At 42.3% G+C, this 22514-nt stretch overlaps 1 protein-coding gene across 1 annotated transcript; it reads left to right on the top strand.

Annotated features, from left to right (window-relative positions):
* Nucleotides 1–598: 598 nt before the first annotated feature.
* On the top strand, nt 599–14907 carry LOC149455086 (5'-AMP-activated protein kinase subunit beta-1-like). Its single transcript, XM_089686656.1, has 7 exons — nt 599–838; nt 4752–4918; nt 6314–6407; nt 6559–6673; nt 10594–10727; nt 12106–12174; nt 12266–14907. The coding sequence occupies exons 1-7, from the start codon at nt 695–697 to the stop codon at nt 12341–12343; spliced, it is 801 nt and encodes a 266-aa protein (XP_089542782.1). The 5' UTR covers nt 599–694; the 3' UTR covers nt 12344–14907.
* Nucleotides 14908–22514: the final 7607 nt, after the last annotated feature.

The raw sequence follows: 22514 nt of genomic DNA, 5'->3' as shown, positions 1-22514 counted from the left end.
CATCAGTGCCCATCAGTGCTGCCTATCCGTGCCACCTCATCAGTGCCCATCAGTGCCGCCTATCCGTGCTACCTCATCAGTGCCTATCAGTGCCGCCTATCCGTTCCACCTCATCAGTGCTGCCTATCAGTGCCCATCAGTGCTGCCTATCTGTGCCACCTTATCAGTGCCTATCAGTGCAGCCTTATCAATGCACAATGGAGAAAAATTACCTGTTTGCAAAATGTTATAATATAAACAGATAAAAACTTTTTTGCTCTTTTTTTGTTTATAGTGCAAAAAAATGATAAAAATGTTGTATGGGTACAATGTTGCATGACCGCGCAATTATTATTCAAAGTATGACAGCGCTGAAAGCTGAAAATTGGCCTGGGCACAAAGGGGGTAAAGTGCCCGCTAGGCAAGCGGTTAAATCAAAACTATTATCATACTTATTCTTTTTATTTTGGCCAGCTACAGGTTCCTACACCTAAAACGGTTCCCAGAATCTCAGGAAGCCTACACTGCTTTCCAGCTACTAATTTACAGACAACGTAGGCGGGGCGACACGTGCCAATCACTGCACAAGGAGTTCGGTATCGAGGCGTGGAACGCACAGTGTGTCCCATCCGTACCGGAAACAGGAGGCGGAAGTAGAGGAGACATAAATAAAGTCCTTTAGGGTTGTACGTTCGCCGGTTGTTGTGATCTGAAGATGGGGAATACGAGCAGCGAGAGGCCCGGACCCCTGAAGGGGCGAAGGGACAGCGGCGGTGGAGCCACCAAAGGGGAAGACAGGGCCAAAATATTAATGGACAGCCCAGAGGACGCTGACATGTACCCCGCCGAAGAGAGCAAGGTGAGGCGGAGTGCGGGTCACTGGTCGACCTTTCATTGCCCGGAGGAGGAGGGCGGCGGCTAGGCCGCAGGGACATGTTACGGGGGTGATGACAGACACTGACACCTGGGTGTGTGTAGTGATACTGCCTGCCCTGGCACACTCCATAGACATCTGGGTGATATCACTGCTGCTGGGAGAAGTGTTCCCATCCACAGTGTGTGATGATAAAAGAATCATGACATTACCGGGCAATCCTCAACTCTTGTTTAATGTCTTGTTCATAGCTGAACTTGCAATGTCTTTCTTTTAATTTATCTCCCAAACATCTATCTTTTTTTTTTTATATAGAGATGGCAGCTGCTGTATCTGTCTGTGCGCTGCTTCCCTGAACTTCCCATTCGGGGAGTGGCACCTAACACATACAGGGGGTGATGACAGGGGCACCAGCTGTCACTCTAAAAGCTGGCCATTATTTTCTTCCAAAATCCCTGTTCTCAGAACACTCGTTCCATTTTCTAATCATTAAGGGGGTCAAATCCACAATCCTCTTCAACTGCCATGATGTGAAAATTTGGAAGCACAGGAAGGAATTTGTTTTAACAAATCATTTCTAACCGTGATGGTGGTTTTCGTTTGGGAAAGTCTGCTTTTTGGCTTTTTTTTATTTTGTTGTTTTTTTTTCTAAAAGCAAACCAAGTTTTGAAGTACCTTAGAATGACATTCATCAAATGTAGGGATCTGATCATAGAAATCTATTAGTATATGGCCAGCTTAAAGGGGGTATTAAATCCAGAACCAAAAATGGAATATATTGCCAGTCATTAGATCTGGTGACTACGTTATTATTTTTTTTTTTTTTCACCTGGTGTTCTGGCCAGTAACACACCTCCTGTATTATACAGACACCACTCTGGAACAAGGAGCACATGAGGCACAGCAGTCAGCAGCATTGTCAGTCTGGATGGAGATTTAGATACACTAACAAATTGAAGCCAAACTCCAGCTCCTACTGCAATTACAACAAAAGTTTTTTTTTTTTGGTTTTTTTTTTTTTCTTTTGGGAAAAATGTTTTACATGAATAAATCTAAGCCAATTATTGCAAGCCCCCCCCCCCAATCAGTGGTAATTGCTTTTTCTCAACACTCTAACTGTTACAATTGCAGGAGAGCTTGTTCTGTTGTAAAACAACAGACTTGCTGGCTGGATTACCAGGTGAAAATAAAGGACTGAACACTTGAACAAACTAATGTAGCCATCAGATATAAGAATTAGTAAGCTGCAGTATAATAAATGTTTTGGGTTTAGGACCCAGTTCATACCTGTGCAGTGTGCAAATCTGTGCGTTCCCTGCACCGTATTGCAGTTGCATCGCATTCATGTGATCTGGTGCAGGTGTTTAGAATAAATTAATCACTACCTGAAACAGACCGCAAAACTCAATGAGGTTGCCAGAATGTGTGGCTTAAAAAGGGTCCTGCACCTTTTTGGCGCAAATGTGATGCGACTTGAGCCATACAAAGTGTATGGCTCAAATTGCACCACACAGACATTTGCATGTAATTTGCACAGGAATGCAATGCGCTTCCTGTGTGAATTACATGCAGTGTTCCGCACCACATAGTGTGAACCCGGGCTGTTACCGCTTTAAAGCGGAGCTCTACCCAAAAGGAGAAGTTCTGCTTTAAGGACTGCTCCCCATTAAGGATTGGCACCTTTTGGGGGAGGGGAGCGGGTACCTGAATTTGACAGGTACCTGCTCCCACTTCCGGTCTGATCGCCTGGGTGATCGGAAGCAGAAGGTGTCCTCCCTCCCCTGTAGATTTTTGGGACACGTGACAGGTCCCAGAAGACTACAGGACCATACATGTAGCACAGCACTACTCGCGCAGTGGGTAAGCTATCACAAGCTATCACAGCCGGGTGCCCACACTGAAGATGCTGGTCTCCTGGAATACAGAACGGCCAGTGAAACGGGCTGCGGGACACACACCGAGGGACAGGCAAGTGGGGGGTTTTTTTTTTTCTTTTTTTTTTTAAAGTCAGCAGCTACAGTTTTTGTAGCTGCTGACTTTTATTTTTTGACAGGGTGATTGGAACTGCACCTTAAAGCGGAACAAAAACCATCGCTTTAAGTTTCAGAATACAGTTACATTCTTGGCATGCCGGGAATGTAACTGTCGCATTTGCTTGTGCTCTCAACCAAACTGTCAAACCATCAAATGACTAGTGTCATAACTGATCACATGTGCAGCACCATGGCAGTTGAAGATTAAGCAGAGGTTCTAATGGCTTTCTTGATTGAAAATGATAGGTGGGTTTAGTTCCATTTATTTACATAGCACTGTTTGCTAAAATGCTCAAGTCAGGAGCAGTGAGGCTGTAGTGTGATGAGTGTTTCAGGACACTGAGTGTGGCTCGGCGCCATCCCCTGCTCCCTCCTCACTGGCTGTGATTGACAGCAGTGGGAGCCAATGGCTCCAGCTGCTGTGCCTCAGACAATGAGGAGGGAGAGATTCAGGAGAGCCACTGCTCTCCTACACAGTGCTGGATCACGATGGGGCTCAGTTAAAGCGGAACCTTACCCATAACAACTTGATAAAAAAATAATGTTCTTTAGCAAGGAATATAAATTCCACATTAATAATCATGCTACCAAAATTAGTGTGTGCTATAAATTGCCTCCAGCATGGCTCCTGTGTCTTCTTGCTGGAGGCTGCCATTTTACTGAAGCCCAGAGCCCCTGAACATCAGTAAACCATAAAGGAGACCTAAACCCCATCGATTTAATGGTTTCAAAAAAAGTTACATTCCTGGAATGCTGGGATTGCTAACTGTAACATTTGCTTGCGCTATCATCCAAACTGTCAAACCATCAAATGGATGGTGTCACATGTGCAGCATCATGGCAGTTGCAGATCAAACAGAAGCAGCCTCCTTGGCTATAAAGGATCGGATGGTTTAATTCTGCTTTAAGGCTGTCAGCAGATGGGCCTCTAGAGATTTGTCAGTGCCTAAAAATTGAGAGCATCGCAGGGTGAGACCGTATATTACTGGATTTTAAACCGTATAGGCACTTATTTTTAATGTTTTACATAGCTATACCTGCAAATGGGGCCAACCTGAAGTGATCTAGCAGGACTTAATTTTTTGACTAAAGTTCCACTTTTAGTATTAGGGGTGGCTGGGGGGAGCTGCGCACAGAAGATTTTTTTTTTACCTTCATGCATAGAATTAGAATAGAACCTTTAGAACCACTTGAATTTTTTTTTTTTTTTTTTGTAATGCTTTGAATTTGATTTAGAACCAGCCTCTTTCAGGTCTGCATCCAAATATGCTGATAGGAAAAGAGAGCAGGGGGGTAACCTCACTGTGCTCCTGCTGCTCCTTTACTGTTCAGCAGTCTGGGAGTGGAGAGGGGACACCGCTGCATACCTTCTATAGTCTATCTCTGTCACAGAGAAAGTGGCGTCATCCACCTGACTGTGCTCTGTGCCAAGACTTTGTAAATCTTAGAAATGGATGGACAGAAATACAAATCTGGTGGCATTTAAAATCGTTCCCTAATATGTATTTAATCTGTCTGTATAGAGGTTTGACTGGAGTTCAACAAGCATAATTCTGTCTTGGTTGACAAAAATTTTTAAAGATACCTTTGTGTTGTAATAAGGAAAGCTTTGGTTTCTGCATTTCTTGGGTAAGGTTGGGTTTTAAAGCCTTACTCCAGGTACAGGTATGACTGGGCACTAAGTGTAGCAGCAGTGCTTGTATCACATTAGAATTTATTTTTTCCTTCTACAGGTGGATCTGTGATTGTTCTGGTCTGTTTAACACCATGCATGCCTGTCTTAATTGCATATTTAGATGCTATTAGCAATATATTTGTTAGTACTACTGTTTTAGGTGATATCCGCTATGTTGTTGACCTTACAGGCCCCAATGGAAAAAGATGAATTTTTGGCATGGCAGCATGATTTAGAAGTAAATGACAAAGCTCCAACTCAGGCTCGACCAACAGTTTTTCGGTGGACTGGAGGAGGGAAAGAAATTTACTTAGCTGGGTCGTTTAACAGCTGGGGAAAAATCCCTCTAATAAGAAGGTATGTCTCATTTTCTATTCTGATTTTAGTCTGCACATGTTTGTTTTCCTGTAAACACACAGACTGCCCCCTTCTAGTTCATATCTAATCAAATCGACCTAATCTAAATATGGTGTTCACATCACGCAACGGGTCCCCAGAACCTTCCATCTTACTCACTGCATATGTGGATACTTCCCTTTGGATGTGCAGTAGTGGAACTCTTACACATCCTGAAGAATCCAGCAGGGGTAAGGTTGGTAAGAAAAAGTTTTGTTGTGTTCTGATCCCAGTGCTGCTTACTGCTGCCCTTGGCGTGATTTTCTTTATTCCATAGATCACATTACCATTCTCTTCTTTATCATTGTCACAGGAAAAATACAGTGTGAGCCTAGTAATTGGTAGCTCTGGAGAACAATGTAAAAATGAGATGAGTGCAATGCACATGTCAAGCATTTTAAGAGTTTGTGTTTACAACTGCAATAAAAGGGTGGACAACGTACACAAAGTTTTAGATAAAATTGGTAGCCACCCAGGCTAAACTTTAGGAAAAAAAGGGCACTTGTATAGTGGCAGCATACACTGACAGATTTGGCTATCATGTGCTTTGACAGCCAGTAGATGTTAAGGAAATGGATAAACTAAAAAGGCCTACCCTGTCACAATATGTATGTATTGACGCCCATATGCTGATTACTTATCAGCAGGTATAAAGGTTACCTCTAATAAACTATAGCATTCCAAAGATAGGTGCTTGGAAAAACACACACCTGACTTCATCCTGCTTAATGGGCAACTAATTCGCATCATGACACTTCTAATGTATTGTCTATTGAGCAGGTTACAGAGGAGGCTGTAGAACTGAACCTTCAAATAGCTGCCATTATTGTCCAGGCTATGTAGTGTGACATGGGTGTGAGAATTCTATGGGCAGTTCAGTGGAATTGTACATCACTTTGCAGATACATCCTTCACATATGTTTTGCAGCTGTGTATCTGTTTCTTTTAAAGCTCAGCGCCAGTTTATAAATCTGCACTAGTAAAGATTTAAAATAACATTCTGGCTTCAAAAATCACACTAGCTTCAACTCTGTGCCCTGTAAACTCAATGCTTTGTGCTCCAAAGCTGGCCATTGTCTGGATTGATAGGTGCCCAGCGACATTTAACCCACTTTCTGTGGCTCACATTGTCAAGGACTTGTACCCTAGGGGTATGTCACCAAGCCACCCTATGCTCACAGGATACTGGTGAGATTGACTCCACTTCATTTTATGCGCTGAACCAGGAACTCTACAATAAATACAATTTCCTTACGGGCTATTTTCATTTCAATTTGACGTTTGTGCTGCATTACTTTGAGATTTAATATTTAGCCTGCTCTGCAGTCTCTTAAACGGGTTTTCTTTGTGTTCCAGCCACAACAACTTTGTAGCAATATTGGATCTTCCAGAAGGGGAGCACCAGTACAAATTTTTTGTTGATGGCCAGTGGACTCATGATCCTTCTGAGGTAACCTTGTTGTTTATGAACGATTGTTTATTCATATTTATTGTGGAGTCTTTTCAAAAACTGGGAAAATTTTTGTGTTGCTCATGCTAACCTCTATTCTACATACAATATCAGGTTACTGACGGCTTTATCATTTTTGTTTTTTGTACAGCCAGTAGTAACTAGCCAGCTTGGGACAATAAACAATGTCATTAATGTGAAGAAAACCGATTTTGAAGTCTTTGATGCCTTAATGGTCGACTCACAGAAAGGTTCTGATGTGTCAGGTATGAAAAGTCCTGTCATAAATATTACATATTGCTGTGTAATTTGAGATTTTTATAACCTGGTCGTAAAAGTACAACAATGTAAATATATAACACAAGATGTCAATATCCACTTGCTCATTCAGTAGTGGATTTTAAATGGGGTGTGGTCATGGGGGAGCAAAGCATTGTAGATTTTTCTTTTTCCTGCTTTCCCATATTCCATTTCCTACAGCTGGGCTGAGGAGTTTTAACTGACGTTTATTATCCCTATATTTTGTCTTGCCTGGTTTCTCAGCCATTTTTCTTCACACTGCACATGTTTGTATATGGATCACCCAAGGCAAGTACTGTATAGAGAGAGGAAAAAAAAGTTTAAAGGGTGTGAGAACTGAACAACTAAAATGTATTGCAGAGCTTTTCTTTCTCAACTGTAATCTTCCAACACGCTCTTCTATAACCAGTGTGTTGCTTGTTGTTAAATCGATTAATGTAATATATTGCAGCTTAAAAATCCTTTGTGTGTTGCATGAACACTCGCAAGCTCACATACTTTACCACAATGCACAAAAACGTGCCGGGCTCTTTTGCAGACGCGTGATGTTGTCATTAATTCTTAATGGCACCCTTGCGCATCTTGGTAACACTTGTTAAAGTACCATGCTTTTTGGTGTGCCGTGATTTTTCAAAAGGGTGAATTAAATCCCCACGTGTAAAAATTGGAGAGCTGCCATTTAACACGTTTTTTGTTTTGGGGTTTAATGCTACTTAACTACTTGCCGACCGCAGATAGCCGAATGACGGCTGCACTGTGGCCGTCCAGTTCTGGGTGGGTGTCATATGACTTTCTCCCAGAACGCGCTCTCCAGGGGCGCGCACCCGGTGATCTCCGTGATCGCTGTGTCCTACGGACACAGCTGATCACGTGATGTGGTAAAAGGCCAATCACAGCGGCCTTTTACCACTTGATCAGCCGTGTCCAATGACACGCTGATCACCAGGAAATGCAATTGCCAGTTCTCAGCTGCACTTTCCTCAAGCTGTCAGATCGTGAGGAAAGTACTGCCGAGATCCAGCAGTTGTTAGAGCAGGGATCGGCACCGATCATCAGGGCACTGATGATCAGTGCCCTGATGGTCGATGCCCAGCAGTGCCACCCACAAGTTCTGCCCACCTGTGCCCAGCAGTGCGCCCACTAGCTCCGTCCACCTGTGCCCAGCAGTGCACTCACCTGTGCCACCCAGCAGTGTCACAAGTGTGCCCAGAAGTGCCACCTACCTGTGCCCAGCAGTGCCACCCACCTGTGCCCACCAGCGCCCATCAGTGCAGCCCAGCAGTGCTGCCAGTCAATGGCACCAGGCAGTGCCACCAGTCAGTGCCCAGCAGTGATGCCAGGCAGTGCCACCTATCAGTGCTGTCTATCAATACCCATCATTAGTGCTGCCTATCCGTGCCACCTCATCAGTGCCGCCCATCAGTGCCCATCAGTGCTGCCTCATCAACGCACATCAGTGAAGGAGAAAAATTACCCATTTGAAAAATTTTATAATAGAAACAAAGAAACTTTTTTTTTTTTTTTTTCCAATTTTTTGCAATTTTTTTTGTTTATAGCGCAAAGAGTAAAGCGCCCAGTGGCGATTAAATATCACCAAAAGAAAGCTCTATTTGTGAGAAAAAAATTATACAAATTTCATATGGGTACAATCTTGCATGACCACGCAATCGTCAATCAAAGTGCGACAGCGCTGAAAGCTGAAAATTGGCCTGGTAAAGAAGGGGGTATAAGTGCCCGGTAGGCAAGTGGTTAAAGTCTGTGTATCACAGAAACCTCCTATTGATTATTGCCTTCACTTTTTGAGGAAGGGAGCCCAGTTGGTTCAATCTGTCTTGGCTGCAACTTTAACAGAACATTTTCAACATTTTGGAAACCAGAATGTTATTTTAAATCTTTACTGGTGCATTTTTTTGGTTACATTGGGTTGGTGGGGGAGGCAGATTTCTGCCTATCTCTGTGCTGCTGGTGTCCAGTAAGGCTAAACCTGGGTATACACGTAATAGAATTTTGTACAAAAATTGTTAGGAAAATTTTGTATGAAAATTCTCAGTACATTTGAATGTCTTTCAAAAGTAGTTTAAGATTTTGTTTGGCTTATAACATTCAATTTTGGAATGAGTAGACTTTACTGATTGAAAGCCACATAGACTGTTTAGAGATTCGTAGATTCAAGAAAAAGTTTCCACTCTGCTCTTTCAAATTTCTTGTCACTGCAGTAAAAAATGAGTGTCAATTTCACCCAGCTATCGATTAGAAAAATGAACCAACGAAATTCTACTAGTTTACCAAGCTTAGGACTTCACACAACTCCCAGCAGTCTTGTACTTAGTAAAGCTAGCCATACATGCATAGATTCCTTAATCTACACTAAACATTGTGGATAGATGAATCTCCGCTGCCAACGTTGTAGCCACATCCGTGGTTGCTTGAACTCCTGAACATTGACTACATCTAATAGGATGCAGTCCCTGTGTGGCCAACAGTTTTCCACCTGGCTCCTGTGATTTTTTTTTTTTTTTTTTTTTTTTTTTTTCCCATTGGACGTTTGAGTCAAGTGTTGTCAACAGGGCCACCCACAGCTCAAATTTTGTCTAATTCTGCAGAATGTGGCCTGAAATTTTGAGTTTGACCCACTTAGGAACAGTTCTGATAACTATTTCATGGCTTCTACCCTGTAGGGTTAAATGATCTTCTCAAAAACAATGCTTCATGCGTCAAGCTCATTTACTTCCACACTGGGATGACACTGAAGTGATTAGCTCACCGCGCCATTTACAAGAGGTGATGTAGATTTTTGAAGCAAAACAGGGATGACATTCTGATGATGGTGCAGCAATTGTAAGGAAAAGCTAAACAATGGTGTTTCTGGCCTCTGCATAGGACTCCTAAGCATGCCTTGATACTTGGGCTTTAAAGGATGTATTCTGATTGGAAGGGTGGGCCAGTATCTAAAACAGCCTTTTCCCACCAGGGTACCTTTCTGGGTTCTTCAGCCTTGGACTTGGCGAAATGTCTAAAAACTGCCCAAAATTTGAGTACAATTTTTTGTTGCACAAAGCCATAGGTATTCAACAACATTACAACCTTGGCAGGCCAGCTGCCAGCGTCTTAACCACTGACGTCATTGGTTAAGGAGGGCATCGGGCACCAGCACAGCATAATTGTTTGACCCTGCCCGTCAGTCAGCACTGGGGTCACGTTAGCTGCATACGGGAGAAAAAATGAGGGAGACGAAATCCTAGAATACTAGTCCGTACCGGTGTACAACATATTTGCTTTGCAAGGATAAATAATCTCTAATGTTGGGTGTCTTATGTGTGTGGGTTGTGCTGCAATATGTAAAACTATTAGTTTAGTTTTTACATTATAGAAGGTGATGCCCCAAGATGGTTCACAATTTTAAAGGGTGCCTCAACTGGAAAAATGCTGAGAAACACTTGTCTAAAGTACTTGTATATCCATTGGCTCCAAATTGTGGCATTTGTGGAATAGTTGTTTATGCTCAGTGATGAATATTCTTCTAAAAACATAGATCACAATGCATGGCCTTTGAATCTATTGTTTTTTAACCCTTTGAGGACCGTAAGGTTTTGGAACGCCAAAAGAATATTTTTTTTTGTTTTTAAAGTTTGTACACTTCAGTTGCTGTAACTAAGCCATTTCATGAAATAATTGGCAAAAAGCTAGACCCATTTGTTGTTTGTTGATAAGAACTAATATTTTGACTCAAACCAAAAAAAAAAAGAGTTTTAAGTTCTTAATCAGATGATACACGCAATTACAAACATGGGACAAATACGTCCCTTGGTCCTCAAAGGGTTAATTGAAATCAATACACCTGGATTTTAACATGGCACATTCTTTGAATGTCGTTTTGTTTCGCCAGAGCTTTCTAGCTCACCCCCTGGTCCTTACCTGCAAGATGCATATAATTGTAAGCTGGAAGAACGTTTCAAATCTCCCCCTATCCTCCCACCGCATCTGCTTCAAGTCATTCTTAATAAAGACACAGGCATTTCAGTAAGTATGCAAACATTCTGCAGATGTTATCAAATCAGTTTACTTTATTGGACTGTAGTAATTGTGACTGTATGATATAATAACTTAATGTAATTTTATGTAGAGAAAATGTCTCACAGTGCTTACAGAATACTTGTAACTATTCACATCTATCCCTACCATGGTAGGAGATTACAAATTTTGGTAAAAGCCCCACCATCTGCCTGTGTTTGTAAACATGACAATACATGAGACATGATAAATTGAGGAGTCATAGCTAATTTGGTAAAGGTGCAAATATCAAGCGCAATGAGGTTCCAGGGGATAAGTAGATAACCACAGAATAGGCAGCTCCAGCAACCCATCTGACAAGCACTGAGACATCAGCACAAAACAACAAATAATAAAGGAGCTCTCCCAACCCTGTGGAAGTCAATAGAATCACAAGCCCAAGAAAAGTTCAAATCGAAATTCACTTTTAATGTTGGGTTAAAAAGCATGACGTGGGAGTGCCCAGATTGATACATCACCAAGCCAGTGCAGAGGAGAAACACATTCCCAAAAACTGGAGGATGACACATTCCTGGATCCAGCAGTAGGTTGCTCAGCCCAGAAGCCTCAGGACAGTGTGAAGGGTGTGTAGATGGCAGCCGCTGGGATCACTAAGATGGTGCGTCTACCAGAAGTCACGTGTCCCAGATCCAGTTATGTCATACACCTGGCGAGAGATTGCCCAAACAAGGGCTGGTGAGGGCAAACCTGAAGCCTAGGGGAGCACTCAAACCATGTCAAACCAAAGGAGAGAAGCTGGTCATTAAGATAACAACATGTTTCAGGGACTTGCCCCTTCCTCAGATCAAGAGTGCTCCCCTAGGCATCCAGTTTGCCCTCACCAGCCCTTGTGTGGGTGGTGTCTCGCCAGGTGTATGACCTAACAATCGGATCTGGGACACGTCCTCCGGCGGATGCGTCATCTCCCAGCAGCTGCCATCTACAAACCCCTTCCCACTGTCCTGAGGCTCCTGGACTGAGCAACCTACTGTTGGGTCCAGGGTTGTGTGTCATCCTCCAGCTTTTGGGAATATGTTTCTCCTCTGCACTGGCTTGGTGATGTATCAATCTGGGCACTCCTATGTCATGCTTTTTAACACATTAAAGTGAATTTTGATTTGAACTATTCCTGGGCTTGTGACTCTATTGGCTTCCACAGGGTTGGGAGCACTCCTTTATTTGTTTTTATAGCTAATTTGGTAGCTCATTTGGTCTAAGATGGCCTTGATTGGGTGGGAAATTGGTATAGTCGGGGAATGCCATATAGTTTCATCCAAATGCTCCTGCCCACCTTTAGTCCGATACTACTTATAACTAAGAAATTTAAATTGTGTTTCTTGTTTTACAGTGTGACCCAGCTTTGCTCCCAGAGCCCAATCATGTCATGCTAAATCACCTTTATGCACTGTCCATCAAGGTACATATATTTCTGCTGTTGTCTTGCAGTTACTCCAGCTGTATCATTCACAGATGTTTTCATCTTTTAATTTTTCTTTTTTTCTTTATAGGATGGTGTGATGGTGTTAAGTGCTACTCATCGTTATAAGAAGAAGTATGTCACCACACTGCTGTACAAACCCATATGAGCTGCCTCCATAGACTGTACACACTGAAATTTACGCCTTTTTTCACTTTTTTATATATTAAATGCATTAAATATTTGCAAAATAAGCTATAACTGTCAGTAATGCATTGAGCATTGTACTGGTTCACAATTTACTGTTAGATCTCTATTGACAGTGCTGCAGTTGTTCTAGATCTCTCAATTGCACATTTATTTGGCTAAAGTAGGGGTAGCAATCCTTTAAATTAAGCTTGCACTTTCCCAGCCTATAAGAGTGCCCTGCTGGGTTGGGCAAGGGATGGCACTAGTGAATAGAATAGAGTCTCCTGCAGCAGTTTTTCAGCAATATTATCATGTTAGATGTTTGTTTGGCTCAGGTTGTGTGGAGATCAATGATGGACTGTAATGCAGATCCCCCTGCTTCTGTGTTCTGCAGTGAGCTGAGTGAGTGTGGACATCACAGCTGTACTGTTAGTTTTTCATAGGGTTTAAGGCAACCCTACCAGTCACTTTATTTATTTACCTTGGTAACATCTTTTCTCTTAACTGAAATAAATGAGTTCTATAAGGTATGTCTAGGGAAATCTTAAGTCATTGATATGCGTTTCTTAATTTTAAAACCATCTGCACATATGATAAAATGTAAGCTACTGAGGTGTGTAAGTTGAAGCCTGTGTAACCATGTGCGTGACCTTAGGAATGGAAGGGGGGAGTTGGTGTAAAGATCGAATATTATCCTCACTTTTTAAAGTGGAACTAATCCCTCCTGTCCTTTTACAGCCAAGGAAGCTGCCATCTTAGATTTCTGTTTGATCTGCAGGTGCCATGGTGCCGCACATGTGATCTATTATGACACCAGCCATTTGATGACTTGACAATTTGGCTGAGAGAACAAGCAGCTGTGACAGTTATCATTCATTGCATGCCTTGAATGTAACAGTTTTGGGAAAACATTAAATCAATGGGTTTGTTCCACTTTAACTTCATTTAACAATCTTCATTTGGTATTTTGCATATGTGTGTGTATAATAATGTACAGTACTTTTTTTTTTTTTTTTTTTTTTTTTTCTACAAAAAGTATCTAAACATGTTCGCAAGTGTCTTTGTTTGTTTCCATGTGTGTTAAGGATGCAGGGTTTGTGAAGACCTAGGCTAGCTGTACATACTTTGATTTCTCTAATTCTGCCCTGTGTGCCAAAGAGAGAAATCAATAGATTTCTCTAGCCATGCTAAATGGCATATCTGGACAAATCTTCCCTGCCAGCTATTGCATTCTGACAGCTGTCAGAATATTCAAAACATTGACTGCATCTGATAGGTTACAGTCACATTTCGGCCGATCTTCTTTCGTCTTCCCTCTTCCCTCTTCCCTCCCCATAGTGGGTGGGTTAAATGAATTGGAAGCAAAGATTATCCCATTTATTATTAATATAATCATAAAAACATTTTTTTTTTTTGCAAATTAGAACATAAAAAGCAAAGTCAAATCTGATTGGCTATTAGACCGTTTTACTTCAGGCCGTAAATGTGCATCTGATGGTGCAGATTTTTCATTATGTTCATACTTGAAGGTTGATATTTTTGGTTTAACATCTATAGGTTTTGCACTTTTATGCACATGTATAGGTGAATGACGTAAAGCCTAACTCTGTGTTTACTTTAAATAGTTCCTAACTATTTCCTTTATTAATAGATGCGTCCAGTGTCAGTGCTGTTTTCCGATAGTGGTACAGAGACTTCCCATCTTATAAATGAATACAAGGCTTCCTCTGGTTGGCTGAGATGGAGATCGTGACATCATCCTCCTGCTTCTTCAACTCAGCCAATTAAAGGAAGTCTTGAATTTGTTGACAAAATAAATCTTCATGTGAATATCTATGCAGCAGATTGGAAGTCCCCATACCATTACCAAAACACAGCACTGTATGTATCTAATGCTACATACAGTGTACACAACTCTGACAGCGGGTGCACCTATTAGTAAAGGAAATAATTTGGTTTGGGCCAACTTGACACAAACAAACTATTTAAAATTAAAGTAAACGTGGAATTAGGTTTTAGCTTCCAGTTCCAGTAATGCAGCAGTTACAGACCTTGCTAGCATCTCCTGCTTTTTTTTTTTTTACTTCTTGGCCAGTGGGGGATGACATCATCTTGGTCATGTGGACTAGAGTCGGCCATGCTGGCACAGCCGAAGTGTGTCTGAGCTGCAGATGCTAAGCTCTGTGTACATTTGGTAGAAAACTGCAAGCAGACAGGGAAGTTTGTTTCACAGTCTTACAAAACTTATGTTTAGTTCTACTTTAAAGACATAACTACTGAAATTAGCTAATATAAAAAAAACACAGACCTTGCAAGATTAAAAACAACCAAAAATGTGTACAACTGTGGTTTTATACTTTTCACTGTGGTCAAGGTAACCCTATTTTAGCTTATGCCCTAAACTAAGTGCAGAAATGTAATGGAAAGGTCCTTGTAGCTGCAGAGGAGCTACGATGACATACTTTCCTAAGTCCCATGTTCTGGATTAGAATTTCAATATGCTATGCTGCATTTGTTCCAATAAAGTTAAAATATTGTCATGAACCTGAGCAATTAAAACTGAACATTATTGCTGCCAATGTTGACATTTTATATGTAAATTTTAGATTTGCATATACACTCTATTGCCAAAAGTATTGGGACACCCCTTCAAATGATTGGATTTATGTGTTCCAATCACCTCCATGGCCACAGATATTTTTTTTATATATATATATCAAGTCTGTGTGTGTGTGTGTGTGTATATATGTATGTGTATATATATAGTTGCAAGAAAAAGTATGTGAACCCCTTGGGATTACATGGAGTTTTGCATGAATTAGGCATAAAATGTGCTCTGAACGTCATTTAAGTCACAACAATAGAAGAACACAGTCTGCTGAACATAATACTACACAAACATTAGATGTTGCCATGGTTTAATTGCACATAACATGTAAACATTCACAGTGCAGGGAGGAAAAAGTATGTGAGGCCCTAGCTTAATGACTTCTCCCAGAGCTAATTGGAGCCAGGAGTGAGCCAACCTTGACTCCAATCAGTGTGATAATATTGGATGTGTTGCTGACAGCTGACCTGCCCTTAAAAAACACACACCTGTTTTGGGTTTACTGGTTTCAAGAAGCACTATCTGATGTGAACCATGCCTCGCAGAAAAGAGCTCTCAGAAGACCTACGATTAAGAATTGTTGACTTGCATGAAGCTGGAAAGGGTTACAAAAGTATCTCCAAAAGCCTTGATGTTCATGTGTCCACGGTAAGACAGACTGTCTACAAATGGAGAAAGTTTAGCACTGTTGCTACTCTCCCTAGGCGTGGTCGTCCTGTAAAAATGACTGCAAGAGCACAGCGCAGAATGCTGCATGAGGTAAAGAAGAATCCCAGAGTGTCAGCTAAAGACCTACAGAAATCTCTGCCACATGCTAACATTTTTGTTGACACATCTACAATAAGGAAAACATTAAACAAGAATGGAGTACATGGGAGGACACCACGGAGGAAGCCATTGCTGTCCAAAAAGAATATTGCAGCACATTTGAAGTTTGTAAAAGAGCACCTGGATGTTCCACAGCACTACTGGCAAAATATACTGTGGACAGATGAAACCAAGATTGAGTTGTTTGGGAAGAACACACAACACTATGTGTGGAGAAAAAAAGGCACAGCACACCAACATCAAAACCTCATCCCCACTGTAAAACATGGCGGAGGGAGCATCATGGTTTGGGGCTGCTTTGCTGCCTCAGGGCCTGGACAGATTGTTGTCATTGATGGGAAAATGAATTCCAGAGTTTATCAAGACATTTTGCAGGAAAACGTACGACCATCTGTCCGCCAACTGAAGCTCCACAGAGGATGGGTGATGCAACAGGACAATGACCCAAAGCATACAAGTAATTCAACAAAACAATGGCTGCAACAGCACAGAATATGCCTTCTGGAGTGGCCCAGTCAGAGTCCTGACCTCAACCCGATTGAAATGCTGTGGCATGACCTTAAGAGAGCGATTCACAGCAGACATCCCAAGAATATTGCTACACTGAAACAGTTTTGTGAAGAGGAGTGGTCCAAAATTACTCCAGATTTTTGTGCAGGTCTGATCTGCAACTACAGGAAACGTTTGGTTGAGGTTATTGCTGCCAAAGGAGGGTCAACCAGTTATTAAGTCAAAAGGTTCACATACTTTTTCCTCCCTACACTGTGAATGTTTACATGTTATGTGCAATTAAACCATGGCAACATCTAATGTTTGTATAGTATTATGTTCAGCAGACTGTGTTCTTCTATTGTTGTGACTTAGATGACGTTCAGAGCACATTTTATGCCCAATTCATGCAAAACTCCATGTAATCCCAAGGGGTTCACATACTTTTTCTTGCAACTGTATATCTCTATCAAGCACCTAGGTATACAGACTGCTTATACAAACATTTGTGAAAGAATAGGTCGCTCTCAGGAGCTCAGTGAATGCAAGCCTGGTACTGTGATAGGTTGCCACCTGTGCAATAAGTCCATCTGTGAAATATCCTTGCTGTTAAATGTTCCACGGGCAATTGTTCGTGTTATTATTCCAAAGTGGAAGCAAATAGCAACTCAGCCATGAAGTACTAGGCCAGGTAAAATGACAGAGCGGGGTCAGCACATGCTAAAGCGCGCAGAAGTCGCCCAACTGTCTGCAGAGTCAATAGCTAAAGATCTCCAAACTTCGTGTGGCCTTCAGATTAGCACAACAACAGTGCGTAGAAAGCTTCATAGAATGGGTTTCCATGGCCGAGCAGCTGCATCCAAGCCTTACATCACCAAGTGCAATGCAAAGCGTTGGATACAGTGGTGTAAAGCACACTGCCACTGGACTCTAGAGCAATGGAAATGTGGTCTCTGAAGTGACGAATCGCGCTCCTTTGTCTGGCAATCCAATGGACGTGTCTGGGTTTGGTGGTTGCTAGTAAACGGTACTTGCCTGACTGCTTTGTGCCAAGTGTAAAATTTGGTGGAGGGGGGGATTATGTTGTGGGGTTGTTTTTCAGGGCTTGGCCCCTTAGTTCCAGTGAAGGGAACTCTTAAGGCATCAGCATACCAAGACATTTTGGACAATTTCATGCTCCCAACTTTTTGGGAACAGTTTGGGGATGGCCCCTTCCTCTTCCAACTTGACCACACCAGTGCACAAAGCAAGGTCCATAAAGACATAGATGAGTGAGTTTGGGGTGAAGGAACTTGACTGGCCTGCACAGAGTCCTGACCTCAACCCGACAGAACACCTTTGGGAAGAATTTGAGCAGAGACTGCAAGCGAGGCCTTCTCGTCCAACATCAGTCCCTGATCATGCGCTTCTGGAAGAATGGTCAAACATTCCCATAGACCAGTGTTTCTCAACTCCAGTCCTCATGGACCCCCAACAGGTCATGTTTTCAGGATTTCCATTATTTTGCACAGGTGATTTGATCAGTTTCACTGCCTTAGTAATTACCACAGCTGTTTCATCTGAGGGAAATCCTGAAAACATGACCTGTTGGGGGTCCATGAGGACTGGAGTTGAGAAACACTGCCATAGACACACTCCTAAACCTTGTGGACAGCCTTCCCAGAAGAGTTGAAGCTGTTATAGCTGCAAAGGGTGGGCCAACTAATATTGTATCCTATGGACTAAGACGCCATTAAAGTTCATTTGCCTGTGACGGCAGGCGTCCCAATACTTTTGGCAATATAGTGTACTTTCAAATGTCTGCATCTCCGGATGGGCTGATTGTTTTTATATGCACTTTTCACTTAGTTTAACCTCGGCTTATGCATTCTTTTAGTCTATGCTGCTCACATTGCATCACCCAGGTTTCCTTTTAATGCATACATTCACCAGCCACTTTATCAGGTACACCTTGCTAATGCCAAGAAAATATTTCCCAAACCATTACACCACCACCACCAGCCTGAACCATTGATAAAAGGCAGGATGGATCCATGCTTTCATGTTTATGCCAAATTCTGCCATTTTCACCCTCACAACCGCCGCTCACTGGATATTTTCTCTTTTTAGGACCATTCTCTGTAAACCCTAGAGATGGTTATGTGTGAAAATTCCAGTAGAGCAGAAACCCAAGAAAATAAAATAATGGGTGTTGCAATTTTTATGTCACACGGTATTTGTGGAACGTTTTTTCAAACACAATTTATTTTTGAAAAAAATACACTTGAATGAAATTTAATTTTAATGCAGAAAATAGATACCAAACATGTCATGCTTTACAACTGCACGCCTGTGCAATGGTGACAAATTGGGTACATTTTATTATCCGTAGGCGACGCCTTAAAAGCCTTTACAGGTTACCACTTTAGGTTTACAGGGGAGGTCTGGCGCTAGAATTGTTGCATTCAATCTGACGTTAACGGTGATACGGTGGTGCAATCGCTGTTTACACTCTGACACGTGTTTGCCTTTGCATGCGAGCACGGGGCGAACGCTTTAAAAATGTGTATATGTGTGTTTGTATATATATATAATTTTTTTTTACACTGTCCATTGTTTTTTTTGATCACTCTTATTAAAATCACAAGGAATATAAACAGCCCTTGTTATAACAATAGGCACTTACAGGTCCTTTTTATTGAGACATCTGCAGTCCATTAAACCCCAGATCTCTCCTCCTGTGCTTAAAAGCTTTGGATCATACAAAAATCAGCATGATCTGTTTTCTTTTTTCAAACCAGTTATGCCTTGTTGACATCCAGCAAAACCAGAAGTGACTAAATACTCATTGCTTCTGGTTTCTTAGACCATATAGATGATCAGGACTATTCCGGTCCCTGATCACCACTATGGTTAGCCTCTGGCTGCAGTCCTGGGTTCCCCAGTGAGATGGGAGAACCCAGAAATAATAAGTCCATCTGTGAAATTTCCTTTTTACTAAGTATACCATGGGCAACTGTTAGTGGTATTATAACAAAGTGGAAGCAACTGGGAACAGCAACTCAGCCACGTAAAATGACTGAGCGGGGACAGTGCATGCTGAAGTGCACAGTGCGCAGAAGTCGCCAACTGTCTGCAGAGTCAATAGCTAAAGACCTCCAAACTTCATGTGCCCTTCAAATTAGCACAACAACAGTGCGTAGAGAGTTTAATGGAATGGGTTTCTATGGCCAAGCAGCTTCATCCAAGCCTTACATCACCAAGTGCAATGCAAAGCGTCAGATGCAGTGGTGTAAAGTAAACCGCTACTGGACTCTAGAGCAGTGGAGACATGTTCTCTGGAGTGTGGAATCACGCTTCTATGTCTGGCAATCCAATGGACGTGTCTAGGTTTGGCAGTTGCCAGAATGGTACTTGCCTGACTGCATTGTGTGAAGTGTAAAGTTTGGTGGAGGGGGGATTATGGTGTGGGGTTGTTTTTCAGGGGTTGGGCTTGGCCCCTTAGTCCCAGTGAAGGGGACTCTTAAGGTGTCAGCATACCAAGACATTTTTGACAATTTCATGCTCCAAACTTTGTGGGAATAGTTTGGGGATGGCCCCTTCCTGTTCCAACATGACTGCGTACTAGTGCACAAAGCAAGGTCCATAAAGACATGGATGAGCGCGTTTGGGGTGGAGGAACTTGATTGGCCTGCACAGAGTCCTGACCTCAGCTCGACAGAACACCTTTGGGATGAATTAGAGCGGGGACTGCAAGCCAGGCCTTCTCATCCGACATCAGTGCCTGACCTCACAAATGCTCTTCTGGAAGAATGGTCAAACATTCCCATAGACACACTCCTAAACCTTGTGGAAAACCTTCCCAGAAGAGTTGAAGCTGTTATAGCTGCAAAGGGTGGGCCAACTCAGTATTGAACCCTACGGACCAAGACTGGGATGCCATTAAATATCATGTGTGTGTAAAGGCAGATGTCCCAATACTTTTGGCAATATAGTGTATCTAGTCCATTCAGTTCTTCATTCTGTAGTTTATGAGAAAATGAAAGTGCATTATTTAAATCACAGGGTTTGTCTTGTGATTTCCATTTTGTGAAACTGGTGGATGGTGTGGGGTCAATCCCCCGAACCACCCACTGAGATAGCATAATTGGATCGACAGCCCAGGAGACTCCTGGTCTGTCCCGCCTCCTATATTCACTGATAGGTCAGGAGTCTCCTCCCCTTTCAGCTACTCATGTCTGCGACATGCTCAGTGTAAGTGCTGGGTTGAGGTTTGTTGGTGTGTATTTAGAACATGTAGACAAGTACATATTCAACATCTGTATGCTCAATGTTTATCTGCCCACATTCACTATAATTCCAATTGCACAATGGGAACTGTAGTTTCGCATAACTGAGAGGGCAGGATGTGACATGATCCCTGGATTTGCACCTCCTCCTAGGGCCAGAAAAAGCTGCTATTTATTGAATTGCAGTGATGACATCATTAATATTGCATTGGATTTTTCTCCTAAATGGTGAGGTTTATAAATAAATGACTAACAGTTAATTGCTTAAGCAGCCTTTCTCAACCTTTTCGAGACAGAGGAACCCCTAAGATAATGTTTCAGTGTCAGGGAACCCCTGATAAAAATGGCTAGCTACAACTCATGATACATTAGTGTGATGATGTGGGAAGAATTTTCCTTACAAAAGATAAAAGAGAGGGGCGCCAGACTAAGTGCAGTATTATTAATAGTTTAATAGCACACAAAGACTGGTAACTCACTAGATACAAGTGGGTCAGATGCATGTATATCTGGTGGATGTCATCCTGATGGCGTCCCAGAGGCAGGAAGGGGAGGACAGATGGACATCAGGGGGCCAAGACTGTGGAGGAAGCCAGGTCTCCTGACTCACATTGTGTCCCAATCAGTGTACCGCAGGCTGTGTCTGTGTAGGATCCAGGCTGTTACACAGATAGCTTCCGGGCAGAAGTGACGTCACCACGTGAGTGTAATGCCGCAAGGAGGGGGTGGTAACGCATTTCAAAGCTACCAGGGATCATGGATCAGTTTGAATACATCAGAATACTTGAAGAGGTCATGCTGCCTTATGCTGAAGAGGAAATGCCCTTGAAATGGGTGTTCCAACAAGACAACGACCCCAAACACACCAGTAAACATGCAACATCTTGGTTCCAGACCAACAAGATTGACGTTATGGAGGGGCCAGCCCAATCCCTGGATCTTAATCCAATAGAAAACTTGTGGGGTGACATCAAAAATGCAGTTTCTGAGGCAAAACCAAGAAATAAAGAACTGTGGAATGTAGTCCAATCATCCTGGGCTGGAATACCTGTTCACAGGTGCCAGAAGTTGGTTGACTCCATGCAACACAGATGTACAGCAGTTCTCAGAAACAGTGCTTATACAACTAAATATTAATTGATTCAAAGGAAAGCAAAATCTTCAAACATTTTTCAGTTTATATAGTGAATGTTTGTAAAGAATACAAACACTGCTATTTTTTTGAACAGTCTAATATTCACTTTTCTTCAATTTTTTTAGAGGAGCAACACAAATTTGATATATTTTTCTTCGTGTTTTGATTTGGAATAGAATGTGTAGTGTTCCCAATGCATTTGTGTGTATGGAAATAAAAGCTATTAGAAGGATTTTGAGCTTTATTCACTTTTTTCAACACACTGCTATTATTTTGAACACAACTGTATATCAAGTGGACGTCATCCTGATGGCATCCCAGAGGCAGGAAGGGGAGGATAGATGGACATCAGGGGGCCAAGGCTGTGAAGGAAGCCAGGTCTCCTGACTCACATCGTGTCCCGATCAGCGTACCGCAGGCTGACTGTGTAGGAACCAGGCTATTACGCAGATGGCTTCCAGGCAGAGGTGACGTCACCACGTGAGTGTAATGCCGCAGGGAGGGGCAGGTAACGCGTTTCAAAGCTACTGCTTCTTTGTCAGACCTCAAAGGAACCCCTAAGGTAATTTCCCAGTCTCAGGGAACCCCTGCTAAAAATCTGCCACTCATGATACATTAGTGTGATGGTCAGTGGGAAAAATTCTCCTTACACTTGTGGTCATTGGGAAGAATTACCTCCTTATAGATTGCTAAAAAGATAAATGGTGTCAGTGGGAACTTAGCTGAGAGGCAGAAATTGCTCAAGGACTCCTAGCAATCTCTGGAGGAACCCTGGTTGAGAAACCCTGGCTTAAAGTGATACTAAACTCATGACACCAAATAA

The sequence above is a fragment of the Staurois parvus genome, unplaced genomic scaffold, assembly GCF_062004578.1.
Source record: "Staurois parvus isolate SC_StPar_1 unplaced genomic scaffold, SC_StPar_1.0 ptg000404l, whole genome shotgun sequence".
Lineage (NCBI taxonomy): Eukaryota > Metazoa > Chordata > Amphibia > Anura > Ranidae > Staurois > Staurois parvus.
Note: the sequence above shows the minus strand (reverse complement) of the source record. Positions and strands in the feature narration are given on the sequence as shown.